This window comes from Petromyzon marinus, chromosome 4 (genome assembly GCF_048934315.1).
Source record: "Petromyzon marinus isolate PM22_M1 ecotype Great Lakes invasive population chromosome 4, UKy_Petmar_22M1.pri1.0, whole genome shotgun sequence".
Taxonomy (NCBI): Eukaryota; Metazoa; Chordata; class Hyperoartia; order Petromyzontiformes; family Petromyzontidae; genus Petromyzon; species Petromyzon marinus.
This window is the reverse complement of record NC_133670.1, coordinates 22600804-22615510: the sequence shown is the minus strand read 5'-3', so window position 1 is coordinate 22615510 and position 14707 is coordinate 22600804. Positions and strand designations below refer to the sequence as shown.

The 14707-nt window shown below is 40.9% G+C and overlaps 1 protein-coding gene across 3 annotated transcripts in view; it reads right to left on the bottom strand.

The window, feature by feature from the left end:
• Nucleotides 1-14707, bottom strand: part of LOC116938113 (uncharacterized) — a 66163-nt gene that overhangs the window by 33993 nt on the left and 17463 nt on the right. For 2 of the 3 annotated variants that reach the window (XM_032945290.2, XM_032945291.2), the window contains exons 10-15: nucleotides 11127-11229; nucleotides 10279-10374; nucleotides 9730-9764; nucleotides 9109-9299; nucleotides 6065-6174; nucleotides 2085-2429 (exon numbers count right to left, since the gene is read on the bottom strand). In XM_032945290.2, the coding sequence (XP_032801181.2) occupies nucleotides 2085-2429; nucleotides 6065-6174; nucleotides 9109-9299; nucleotides 9730-9764; nucleotides 10279-10374; nucleotides 11127-11229 (880 nt within the window). The remainder of the gene's footprint in view (nucleotides 1-2084; nucleotides 2430-6064; nucleotides 6175-9108; nucleotides 9300-9729; nucleotides 9765-10278; nucleotides 10375-11126; nucleotides 11230-14707) is intronic. The other variant, XM_032945292.2, reaches the window with a different exon arrangement.

Below are 14707 nucleotides of genomic sequence, written 5' to 3'. Positions count from 1 at the left end.
TTAAAATATACACGGAGATATGATCAGCTTAACACCCATGAATGAATAACTTACCTTCAACTAGTCTTGAGCCGGCTGATATACAGTCTCTTTTGCAAAAGATACAGATTATATTTATTACGCTTGTTTACCCAAAAAAATCCCCCATGTGTTGCACCATTCATTTTAGGAGGGTCCTGCCAGGTAACTGCATGAGGTTTAAGATCACAATTTTCAATATTAAGACCACAATCGGAACAGATTATTCCCGCACATGTACGAGCATGTTAGAGTTCTTATTGACGAAAAAAATTAGATCACTAAACCAAATTAGCGAAGCATATTTCACACACCAAAGGCGTGCATTTTTCTTACACAAATTGTGAAAGCATAATACACCGTGATAATTTTAATCATTTAAGTGCGCAAAATTAGCGATATTTTACAAACACCTGTGGACAGCAGATGTAATCTATCACAGGGACAGATCAAACATGTAAATTATAAAAATGTATTCATGGGGTGTACGTGGTGCATTTATTCGGAATAGAAGATGCATTAGGGAAGATAAGTCTTTACACATCTAAGATTCTCAATACACATGTGGGGGATACCGTTGCCCATCTCTCACTGCCTGACAAATCCCTTACAACTCCCTCCTAAAAAAAATTTTCAACAAGAGAAGAACCTGGACTGAGCCCTTATCTCCACGAAGTGGTATTTATGGTCTGTATCTGCGGATTAGCAGTGTACAACCCTCCATTCCCACCACGATTCTAGAATTTCCTCCTGGGATTTCAGAAATTCCTGGGAAGGAAGTGCAGAAGAAGTATGCTCTGGAGCAGGGGTGGGCAAATTTTTTGACTCGCGGGCCACAATGGGTTCTAAAATTTGACAGAGGGGCCGGGCCAGGAACAGATGGATGGAGTGTTTGTGTGAACTAATATAAATGACATGTAAAAATCATTACATGAAAGGATTTGGCCTTTAACAGGTAGCAAAGCATTTATTTGCAAGCCAATTTAACAAATTGCACGAACATGAACAATACAAAAACATGTCGTAACTCCCGGTCAAAGTGCGCCATCTAATGGGGAAATGGGGGCATTACAGGAGAAAGGTAAAATTTAATTTAATTTAATAATATTTGGACAAGTTCGGCGGGCCGGATTAAAAAGCCCAACGGGCCGTACTTTGCCCATGTCTGCTCTGGAGTAATAAGGGAGCACCTTTGGGACAAATCCACAAATTCCTGCAGGAGCCACAAAGTCACGAAGCCTGACTGCATTATAGCTCAAATCGTAAGCATAGCAGGCACAGGTCGATATTGTAATGGGTGCCCACTGAGCATATACCAGGTTTCTTGAGGTAAATTGCAACACATGCTGGTCTTCAGTTATGTGGTACAGATCGTCCTGATGAAGATGATGTTGTTTTATGAGAAACTAGCTGTACTACCCGGCTTCGCCCGGGACTTGGATTCACCACACCCGGCCGCCTTTGTCTCCCCAGTGGCGATGTTCACACAGCAGAGCAGTTACTCGTTTGATGCTGAGTCGACCTAGAGGAGGCCCAGGACCGGTAATAATAATCGTCACAGGTGGTGGCCGTGAGAGGAACTCGAACTCGGGTCGCCGGGTTCGTAGCGCGGCGCGCTAACCGCTACACTACAATGCGTTACGCTTCCACATGCGCGGGTCACGTGAAAGATTTGACGTCACAGCTCAATTGCCGTGCAAAAAAAAAATGCATTATTGAGCTCCCCCCCCCCCCACAAAAAAAACTAAAGTGTATTTTTATAATTTTTGCATTATGTACAGTCTGGAAAGTACCCACATGGCACATTTCAAGTTTGTTGCATGTCGGGAAGTATGTTGAACATTTTGAACACACATTCACAACTTTGCCTTTTATATATATGGAGATTAGAGTTCCTGTCTTGTTCCAAATTTAAATATTTGTGTTGCTTGAATAAAGACCTGGGACATTAGCCCTTGTGCTCTGTCTGCAATATTAAGACAGGCACTGTATTGATGCACGTTTGTATTGTAATGACGATGCTGATTTTTATGTATGCAACATCAGCATGAGATTAATAAATGTACCTGCTGTTGCTGGAGAGCTCGGTTGCCAGTAGATGTATGGCCACGGTTCCCATGGCCTGCATGCCCCCCATGCATCTGCGTGCTCCGAGGGGGCCCAGAAGCCTGGTTGTTGTTGTTACGCCCCCACGACGGAGGGCCGTGCTGCGGACTCTGGCCGCACGGGAGCTCGGCGTGGCCGGGTGACGGCACGCCCCCGGCAGGCAGGAAGGGCGACCTCTGCAAGGCCCAGTGGTTAAGGAGAGCCTGCTGAGAAGGTGGGCCGGCAGGGTAGCACACACCTGCACTGGGCTGGGTCTGTCCTGAAAACCTGGGATCCCCGCGCATGTGAACCATCCGGCCCCCATCCTGAAAAGGCACGCATCACAGGCATGCGTGAGCATTCTCTTACACACTGTCATGGGACAGAAGACCATTGAGGTTCATTCATTTAGACGCTTGTTTGGACCAAGCTAAGGTTTTGTATTATCTACGTTAAATTCGGCTTAAAGAAATGACATAAAAAAAGCTGTGGGGGTCATGCAATCATCCAATTAGCTGCATACGACAATAACACCGTACACAACAGAGATTGGCCAACCAGGCAGATTAATCTGAACATTAATTCAATTCTGATTTATTCACAGCTAGTACACATTAAATTACACACAGGAACACCTTATATAAATGTTACGATTCACCATGGAGTTCATCTACAACTCGTGTGTTTATGTATGTCATACCAATAACATCACACCCTTTATTTATACTGGATAAATCAAAAGAAAGTACACATTTTAAATTGGTAATACATTCAAATTCGACAATATTCTAAATACAACATATGTAACCCATTTATCAGACACATTCACATATACATGCATAATACACATTCACATGCATACCCACAATGTGAGCATTTATAGTCTGAAAATTTTTTCAACCACCTCTGCTTTTAACTTTGAATATCAACACCACAATGTGCGATTGAAAAAAAATATCAACACTGTTAGCACAGGCAGAAACATGTCTTTACAATGGTTTCAATAAGGAAACAATGTACTAATGAGTAAAGATTCACAGATATGCAATATATAAATAAGGCAAAGCATGGAGTGTAACATCATAACAACGCAGTCAGGATTGTGTGATGAATGGAATGAAGCATCTTCAGAGTAAAGTTATAATAGCAATGGTGTATATTTACAAAACAACTTCGAAATAATGCTAATGTAACAGCGCACCATTTTAAGAAGGAAAATGACTGCAAAGGGTAGCGTTGCAATAGTGATGTAAAAATGTACCACAACAATGCTGCACAGAATTGCAATGGCACTAAATTATTTGGTGATAACAGTTTTTTTAAAAATATGAAGTTGCAATAATGTAGGATTGGAATACCATAAGGCAATAAGTGTAGCATTGCAATAATGCAGCAACGTATATTTAACGGTTTCCAATTATGCTCCAGTGCAGTGCTTCAGGAGCAAGCAGAGATGATAATCAAAGAGGGGATAATAGCAGAGAAGAGGGGGGGGCAGACGAGAGGGAGGAGGATAAGGTAGAGATCATAAGACAGGAAATGGGTAGGTAATAGAAAAAATGAGCTGATGGGGAAAAGCCAAAATGAGAGAGTGAGATGGAGAATGGGAAGCGTGGTATACTCGAAATTCAATTAAGCGAGGACAACTGTGAAAGACAAAGAAGGGAGAATGAAGAGGTTGGAAAATGTATTCGGTCACTTGGGAAGACAGACATGATGCAGTGGGTGGAAAGTATGTAAACAGAAGGAATGAGATGGACAAAATTAGAGGGAATACTAAACCGAAAGGGGAATTAATAGAGGGCCACTAAGAAAGAGGGAATGAACAAAGAGAAGGCATAGGATGAGAGCAGGGCAGAGAAAATGCATTATTTATGAACAGTAATTCTCACTGATAACTGTCAAATGAGATCACATGGCGACTGCACAAACCCCCAGCCCCCCGGGCTCACCGTGACGCACATCCACACATGGGCTGTGACGCACCCACTAGTGAGCCAAGGGGCACACAGTATGGAGCACGCACGCGCACACATATAGGCGCTCAAAGAGACACGTAATTGCACAGAGGCTGTGGGACCAGCAGAATAGGACACACATTTTGATGAGCTTTTAGAATGTTTCTCATTGCAGTTGTTCACCTAGCTCAACAAATAACAAATGTTCAATTGATATGCACCATAATCAGCCACAATCTATCTTTTGCCGAAAGCCTCCAAAAGCCGTTGCCATCACTCACAATCTCACGTTTGGACGTATTCGTGGCCATGTGCCCTCCTCCGGCTGCCGCTTCGTCATGAGTCTCAACCACCAGCCACCATCTCTTAAAGCAATGTGTTCTGCCCAAACTAACTTAAGTCAAAATGATGTATCTAACATATGCGTATTCTCTGAGCCAAGTGCTCCAGTCTGACTCTCAGTCTAACTCCAAGCAAGCACCTTATCATGCTGCCATGTACACTTTTTAGCTGTCCCTTTGACAATGTCTATGTTATTATTCCATACACTATCCAAACACATTTACAGACGTGATTTAATTTACATATGAAATTATTTTCAACTCAAACGTGTCCTTTATACATACTTTCATGTTAGTCACATTCTTAATGTCTGCTCTACTCTGTCTGGGCAACGTTCATTGACAAGATACCTAATAATGCACCACGGTTGGCTATGTACGGTGAGAAAGAACTTCAACATACATACACTTTTGTAGCAATGTATTGCATAATATTTATTTACTAACATGGTCTAAAAATTAAGGCTGGAACTATGCATTCATGCATGCGTGAGAATCAATTCTTCATCCCAAACCAAACAGCTTGCCAAAGAATAAAATCATTCAATAAGGCAAATAATATGCAAATGATATTGTAATATTATGGTAATTTATGAATGACAACATATTTACGTGAATAAAAGAAAAAACTCTCGAACTGGAAGTGCAAAATAAAATACAATTTGAGAAAGATGGTCTAAAATGCATGGTAGTGCACAAAACCGTAAAAAGACAAACAATTGAGAACTACAAGATTTAACGAGAAATTACAAAAAAACAGACCTCTATGTAAAGAGAATTCTGGAGGCCCAAGTGCAGTGAGAATTTGTATACGTTCACGGCATTTTATTGCCACCAAATTCAAGCAGGAATTGGTCAATTTTGCATCGTCCATTTACATTAACAGTATCTTGACTTAAAGCTTCCGTGACTGCAGGAATACATATTCTTTGGGTCTTTCGGTGGAGCCACGTAGATGGAAAAATAATAAAAATATCACCACGTTTCGATCGCAACACAAACAATCACCTGAAGACGCTTGCTTGTGTTGCGATCGAAACGTCGTGATATTTTTATTATTTCTCTATCTTACCGAAAGACCCATAGAATATTAACAGTATCATTTTAAAAAATCTACAAATTCACAATCACTGACTATAATGCGAAAACCTCTGATTCAAGTATCGAATCGACGCACATTAATGATGCGATTCATTGAATCACGAGGGAGTTGAATTTGTACGACCCTACTTAAGAATGGATGGGCATTGTTGGCATCTTAACTTTAGCTCAGACAGTTGGGAATATCAATTAGCTGGCACACATTGTATGTATTAAACTGATAACATTTACACCAAGTGAATTATAATTATAAAGTCTTTATTCAAGTGGAGGGAAGAAAATTGTGTATAATTAACTGCAAAGAGTAATTTACGGTCACATGAGAGTACTCATAAGAAACCTGATGAGGTAGCGTTGATAGGCATGGCCATTTTCAAGCTTAGCTTTTAAGGGAAATTACATACTATAGCAATTGCATTGAGGCAATGGGTTAGGCAAGTTGTGAAAATATGCTCATATACTCACGATGCAGATAGGTTAAGGTCGTTATGGTTTAATTATAGAGCAGGATCCGATTTTACACTGCATGCCAATCTGCCAACACAGTCTCCACAACCACACCTGTGTAAGTGCAGGTCCCCGGGGCATCTGGGACTGGCAGTTGACCAACGTGGAGCACCGACTTTCACCAAAATGCACGGCTGTCTCGGCAACATTCATCTGCGCTGCAGCTGTAATTTAAAGAAACATAATACATTTTTTATTAAATCACAACATAGCGAGGATTTTTTACAACTATCCATAAATCATCCTCCTTTTAGAATATGCCGCTGAAGACAATGATGGTAATGCTAGTTTTGGTTGACTCTTTCCTTTTATTCAAAGATGTAAATGCCTTCACAGCTGGAGGGTGAACAGCCAAGGGAAATCATGTCAACAATAATAAAGATGTGCTGTCAACTAATGGGATTATTTAAATCCTGCATACCCCCACCTGTAAGACTATTTACAAGCTTCTACGCCAAGAGACATAAAAACAACCATTATAATTTACAGCCTTTTGTAAATCCGCTGCTGGATGAAGGCACTCCAATGCCACGTCAGTAATTGGGGTTATTTGACCATATTAGACCATGTTAGCTGCATAGCTGGGACTCAAACTCACATCGCAGTACACTTCCACTGTTCCAGTGCTCTACAGGGAAGAAGTCCAATATGTATATAAAACACAAAGTCCTTTATTGTGGTAAATACAATATCAAAGTAAAATAAACTTACTTTGTGGCAGCCAATAATTATGCTGATTTAAATGGTGGGACCAATGCAGCTATTTAAAAACGTGCATCTCCTGTGAGTCACAGCAGGAGATCAGCAGTGCCAATTTGGCCCATTTCATAGCAACACAATTATATTAAATTTTGACTTAAAGCTTTCGTGACTGCAGGAATTCATACTCTTTGGGTCTTTCGGTAAAGTCACGTAGATAGAAAAATTGCAGTTCACCTGCTGTATTTTTTCACCCGAAGACAATTGCTTGTGTTGCGATCGAAAAGTCGCGATTTTTTATTATTTTTCTATCTACGTGACTTTACCGAAAGACCCAAAGAGTACAATTATATTAATCGTACAATAACTTTTCACCAAAATGCATTTGTTTTTTTAAAAGCAATTTTACCGATTAGTGGCATTAAACCAAGAGAAAAGTGCAGAGCGGAACCACGCCACGATGGCTCGCCGAGTCACAGCGTCGTGCGACACCGCAGACCAAGTCTGGCCAAGGCTTGCAAAAATAATTTGTGGATCTGGTTCAATACACGCCTCCAGACTGGTACTGCTCTTCCATGCCAGCTTGACAGCTTAGGGTTTCACTGAAAATGTTATGTCTGTTCCCACATCCACCAGAAGAACGTGAATAAGGACAAATGCAGGTTATACATGTATTACAGTTACGCACGAGTCGATTAATTACACACTGTTTTTTTGACATGCTAATACCACAACAATTTACATGTAAATGTTTAAGGGAGATGAGTGCAAAAAAAACTGATTTAAATATTTATAATTCATATTGCAGGGTCTAAGAAAAAATTACTGAAAATGTTAAATCCTCAATTTGCTCAATAGACATACAAAAACTATTATCAAAAGTTCTAAATAATTAAAACCCTCTTATAATTTGAGCCTGGGCACTGCATTTTAGATTTTTTAAATAGTATTTTTTTCCCCCTGAATCCAGAGTTTTCCAGTTTCAATATATTTGTAACTGGATGATTATACGCTGTGAACACGTCAAACAAGCACACAATCTAATAAAACCGTGTGGACGTAAATCTCCTGCAGCATTAAATCACATAAAGGGCCACATTGTGCCTCTCAAATGCATAGTCAGGTTGAGAGCATTACCCTGCACCTGCAAAATTGCCAGAATGTACTTTCACAAATGATCACCAGGGAAACATGCTTATGTGGAGAGGTGGGGGAGGGGCGCCTTTCTAGGCTACATGCTGACAAATGCAATACTTTGCATATGAAAAATCTACAAGTATTCATATGAGCATTCTGTACCGTCACAGGACACACATGAAAGAGAGTAAAACAGCTTAATAGGGCCCCTCCTTCTGAAACAAATCATACATATATTTGTCTTGAAACCAAATTATCCAATGCCAAATTACAATAATCTATTTAATAAGGAGAGTTTCACCAAGTCTCGCGACTCTTTTCTCATCAGAGTTCAGCATCGGCACATTTGGCCAATTCCAAAAATGAGTGTTTGGAATGTTTGAGGAAACCGGAGAAACAGGTTAAAACCAACGCAATTACTGAGGGTAAAGATTAACACTGCTGTCTCTTGCCACCTCGAGTGCCACGGTGTTCACCCATCTCTATTTTGCTTCAGATATCTAATACGATTAGGCATATTTACGGTTATTTTTTTTACAAGGGAAATTCCATCATTTACAAATTCTACTTACAAGTCCAATTCAACCCATAATTAAATGTTATATCTACGAATGAAATTTTGAGCTGCTCAGTTTTAAATCAAACAATCTATTGAAAATGCTCCATAATAACTGTCCTTGAACTGTCACAATTAATGAAACACATTTTATGTTGGCAGCCACAGAAAATCAAAACAAACTACAGATTGTACAGACCTTCGACGAAGTCCTTCTATGTTATATTTCAATTGCAATGATCCAAAATGAGCATCATTTAGAAATTAGATTTCAGTTCAATAATCTTAGATCTTACCAAGTAAACCCAGAGACAAGCCCTTGTGTATTTGAAAGATATAGGGGGCATATATAAAATGTAAAAAAAAGGAATGTCTCCATAAAAATAAGCCAATATTTTCATGGATAGAACTGACATTTACACAAGCAAATGAAAGCCAATGTCTATACCTTAAATAAGCCATGCTAATATCAGGCAAATACTGCAGTGCTTTTTCCAAGGCCCAGTAATAATAAACAATATTTTACTGCAATTCAACATGAAGAGTTTTGAATAACCCAGGGATTCATAAAATATTTCAACAAAATATTTTTTCTTATAAATCCCTTGCCTCCTGCAGAGCATGGATGAGTGAAAGTCCACTTGTGCTCCTTTTTACCTTTATTTATTTATGCGACTTTCACAAACGGCCTCAAGCGTGGACTTACCAGAGGTGGCGTGTGTGGCGATCCCTCCGCCCTCACCGGCACTCTCGGCTCTCCGCAGCACGGACACGCCTGCGCGTGACGGGTGCCAACTTCCCGGCTCTGCATCGGCGCTGTGCATTCGCCGCACGCCCAGCCCCCCCACCTTCCCCGGTGGAGCGCTGCGCTCACCGCTCTTCTCTCCCTTGCCGTTCCTGAGAAAACATGTGCTCATTACTTACCAGCCGTGCGATTACAAGCAGACAACCGTAACAAGAACTGGCACAAACATTTCTCATTACTCTAAAAGTCTCGGGACCAAAAAAAACACTTTACCAAGTGTGGTATAATAAGCAGTCATTTTCGTTTCACCACAAGGAAAGCGTGAAACAATTGCGATCTCTAGAATATCAAGCAGTGGTTATCTTACCAGTCCTGGAACAACGACTCATATACAAACTCGTAGACATATTTATTTACCACATTGTTATTCCATTGCAAGAAAAAACAACTCTCAGAGTTAGTGCTACCCTTTTCAAGTGGCCAAGACAAGACATGCAAAATGCATGGGAAAGTGTCAACTGAGTGGAGTGATGTGGCGGTCAGATACATGAGGGGGGTGGGGGAGGATGGGATGCATCTCACCCGTTGGGCTTGCTGGGCTCACTCTGCATGGGCGACTTAAGACAGAGCACAGATACACACATACACAAAGACAAACACATGCATAATCATGCATAATCATGCTGGGAGTGATAAAGATCAAAAAACTGTAAGAGAATGGCAAATATCATGATTACCACCCTAGCACAACTGGATTAAGATTTTCATCAAGTGCTTTTCTATTCTCTAAAGAACCAAAGAGTATGGATTCCTGCAGTCACGAAAGCTTCAAATCAAGATTGCCTTTCTATTATTCTGCATTGTTTATTTATGGATCTTGAATCCAAATTGCTTAGATATCTCAAATAAAAGTTACGCATATATTTCATTTGCACGTAATGTGACATGGTTCTCTTTTGGTAATATGTGGATTATTGTTACATCTCGGTCAATTTTATTATGCAGTACTTGATGTGTAACATAACACAATATACAAGCATGCAAGAACTACATGTTAGACGTAGATTGGGCAAGGTGTATGAAATCTGCCATTGACATGGTGGCGATGAATGAATAAAATGCACATTAAACCTGGTTGAAGATGCGCTCCCTCGCGAGCCGATATTCTTCTTCGCGCTCCTCCAGCGATTTGGAGCGTCGGTCCAGTGCCATGGCTGGACCGTGAGACTAAACGCACGAGTTAAAAGTCAGAGGTTACATACACAGCGCCCAACAATCACCAATGGGGATATTCTTAGCTCTTTCGGTAAAGTCACGTTGAAGGGAAACAATAAAATAATAATTTTATTTATATATATTTTATTGTTTCCCTTCAACGTGACTTTACCGAAAGAGCTAAGAATATGAATTACTGCAGTCACGAAAGCTTTAAATCAAAACCAATGGGGATCTCAACATTTTGAGTCTCACCTTTGTGGGGAACTTGTGCTATGACCTACATCGAGTGCAAATATAAGAGTAGAATAATAAAGTGGGTTTAGTCTGTTTAGCATATCATTAGTGGCTGATCTGTAGGCAGCATCACAGAAGTCAAAAAGTGGTAGAATGATAGCTTCAACAATTTGCAGGTACAATTAAAATGGAAAACAATGTTTATTCAAGCATAAAACCCCAATTTTTTTATTTGATTTTCTTTGAGATGTGACCAATATGGGGTTATAGTTGATTTGTGACTTAAGTACCAACGTCTACTACCAGGAATGGAAACCAAATGGCTGCAAACTTAGCGTGGGGTTCACTTAAGACCACACAGATCTACAAAGTCACAAACACCAGCACCTTTTTGAGTAATCTACATTGACATATACCTTCCTTTTATAACATCGCCAATCACACGCACCATACTGTCACAATCTCAGAGAAATGCATTCAAATGAAGCTGGCTGCCGAGGGCTTGGAGAGAGACTCGGGGGCTTCACCTGCGGCGAGCTGGCTGGCGGGCTCTCGCGCTTGAGGATGAGCTTGCGAGGGGTGGGGCTGCTCTCCTCTACTGCAAAGTGCTCTTTGAATCGCTGTAGGGGACTGTGACACGCAGTCGCCACCGAGAGACGTGTTACTCTTTGTGTTAACTCGGAACGGACCATTAATTCGAGCACCGATGGCAAACGTCTGCTGTCGCGGCCACAGCGCGCAAATAGTGGGGTTGTATGAATAATAATAATAATACAGTTGTGTTAAGATGTCCAAACACCAAAGATACTTTGTGCAAGGAATCAAGTCTACATTGAACCACACGTACTTGTGGTGAACATGCAACCAAAACATGCTCTGATAAAATATGCATTGTCTTTGAAACCGATCCTCCACCAGATATATAATGGCATAAAGCCATATATTACACATTTGATTTGTGCATGTATTACGTGCAATTGAAAGTCATCACATACTAAGTAAAAGCTGCGTTGTAAGCCCACAACATACACACACATAAATAGCCAGAACATGGCATTTCCAATCACTTTCCCAGTTTCATGTCATTCACCGGTTGTAGGTTTTTATCCGGAGTTGGGGTTGTTATCACCATTCCCAGTGTTAATATATTTTCACCATACTGATGTCACCTGCTTCACCAGCAGTAACTATTATATATGCCAACTGAAAATGTTTCATCAAGAAACCTTTTTAAAAAGTAATTCACATCACCACTCATGGTGTAAATTGCAGTCTTCAACCATAATCCAATCTCTGGCCTCTATTTATGTGATATGAAAAAGGACCATTGGCATGGTGTTTTTGACTAATGTATCGAGCACAATGCTTCATCCATGCAAGATTTAGTCCGAGTTAACCTACATCAAATAAACGACCTAAGAGATATGTATTGCCGTTGTTGTACAGTCAGGAATTAAACCAAGATCAAACATTGCTAGCTAGTTCATTTAGTTCATTTATTTGGTATAGCCCTGTGAGCCATTCGGCTCTTGAATCGGGTGTAACCGCAACAAACAAAAAACATGAACAAGAAAACATCTTAAAGTGATTATGTGACTGTGCAAACAGAAAATACAGGAAAAAAATATCAAAATATTCCTGAAATAGCACCGTACACCAACGCTGCGTGCAAAAATCCCAGTGGGATGCAAGTCAAATAACAACAACAACCACAAGACAACTAAGATTAAAGCCATCGGTCTAACTCCGTACTACAATAAACAAAAACATGGCCAAAACAAACAAAAAACTTTTCGAAATCACCAAAATAAAAGCCATAAATCCAATGTAACAGTGATCATAGGGACTGTGACCGAATTTTTTTACAATAAACTACATAAATAAATTATAACACCAAAATTATAAATTATAACACCAAAATCTTGCACTTCCAACTGCACCACTGGTGGTGCACCACACACATGCATTGTTGCAGGGGAATCACTGTCTGCCTCCTTCAAGTTAGATCCAGGGCCACATTCAGTATTAATATAATCTTGTCCTTTTTTTGTTAAAGTAATCTCTGCAGGATGTACAACTCAAGCACTATTTCAGGACATAAAACCACAGGTCTCAGCTATGTCAAGACAAAAGCAGGGAAGGCACCCTTCCCCTTTGATCTCATGATACTCGGGGGTAAAAACTACACGGTCTCAGACACTCTGCAACATTAAAGAGTCCATATGTCTCACTTTGCCAAGTCATAGTACTGTTTGGATTTCCACAACTGTTTTTTACGAATATGCATTAAGCAAAATTAACATCCCACAATGTGATTTAAGTATATACCTGCACATTTGTAAAAATGTATCGTAAATGTTTTAATTTTTTGTTACCTAGCCCATTAATCAATAAGTTAACTGGAGTACCACACATTGCATGGAAAGCTGGACGGTCAACCAATCATAATCTAGGCTTTCAATTTGCATATTTCAAGTAGTGTTCTTCATTGAATTTATAAGTCAAGTGAAACCCAGTCATCACTTGAAAGGGCATCGACACGAAACACTGGCAAATGGTGAGGCCCTAAAGGTACAAAGGTAAGGAACTCTAAAGCCTTGCTGTGGAAGCCAGAAAAGCAGCGGTATTGTGGCCTTCTACTTATTTCAAGCCATACGTATTCAACCGTGCTAATAGGTGTGAGCATTAATGTTACGCACAGCCTGTGCCCAAGTTGGATGATATAGATTACCCCACTGGACGTTACCTAGACCAGTATAAATAAGCAGACGCTAATTTTAAAACTACATTTATGAGTGTGCAACGTGGCTCCAGATATCAAGGCTATGAAGCAGCCACTGTGCATCCTGGTGGAGAATGCCAGTGCAAGCAATGTCCCATCAGTTTGTTATTGATTTAAACCATCCACTAAATCCTCCACTGCTGACGTCTTGTGTGTATTATCTGGACGAAATCTCTAGCAATGGCTCCATACCGTTTAAAGCACAAGGCACAATATATAGTGCTGTGACAATGAAGATTGGATATACATTTTACTTAGAAATCTTACCTCCTAAACGTCAATTTTTGTCTGTCCGTCTGTCTGTCTCTGTGTCTATGTGCAGGGAACTTGTGAAGGATTTGGCTAGCGAACGGTGGGGTTTACGTAAAAAAAAGTAGCCGGGTACCACGCTGTAAGCCCCGTGGTGAGTCAGCGCTATTCCGTTTTCCTATCCGGCAACTTGAAAGTAGTTGACAATTGAGTGAAATTTTATTATTATTTCCTCGTGCCGCTAAAGCTGCCTGGGGGTTGACCCTAGCAACGCACACACGTCATCGGTGGAGGGGGGGGGGATTTCTCATTCGCGTTAAAAATAAAAAAATACACAACGCGGAGGTTAATTCATCAAAGTGTCATGTCCTCTTCTCCCCCCCCCACCCCAATGTGTGCACTTACTCCTATAAGGTCGGTAAATACTAATATTATAGCGCTTAGATAGTATTATTGTAGCTCAGGCAGGGGGATGGTGGGGGGTGGGGGGCGGGGGTTGTGGCCCAGCCCCTAGCCTGCCAAGGTGCCACCTCGGCCGGCTGGGAAATCTAGGCGAGGCCGGGGGCTCTGCACGGGACTAGGCCTCACCACGCTACTCTGTCAGGTGATTACTTTGTGCTATAGAGTCGATATATACTGCTAAAGAGTCAGCATATACTACTGTGGTGATAGCAGGTACCACCACAGTCAGTATGCACTACTGTAATCATAGCAGGTACCAGTCAGCTGTTATCATAGCAGGTACCACCATAGACAGTATATGCACTGCTGTAATCATAGCAGGTACCACCATAGACAGTATGCACTGCTGTAATCATAGCAGATACCACCACAGTCAGTATGCACTGCTGTAGTGAAAGCAGGTAAACCACAGTCGGTATGCACTGCTGTAGTGATAGCAGGTTTCACCACAGTCAGTATGCACTGCTGTAGTGAAAGCAGGTAAACCACAGTCGGTATGCACTGCTGTAGTGATAGCAGGTTCCACCACAGTCAGTATGCACTGCTGTAGTGATAGCAGGTACCACCACAGTCAGTATGCACTGCTGTAGTGATAGCAGGTTCCACCACAGTCAG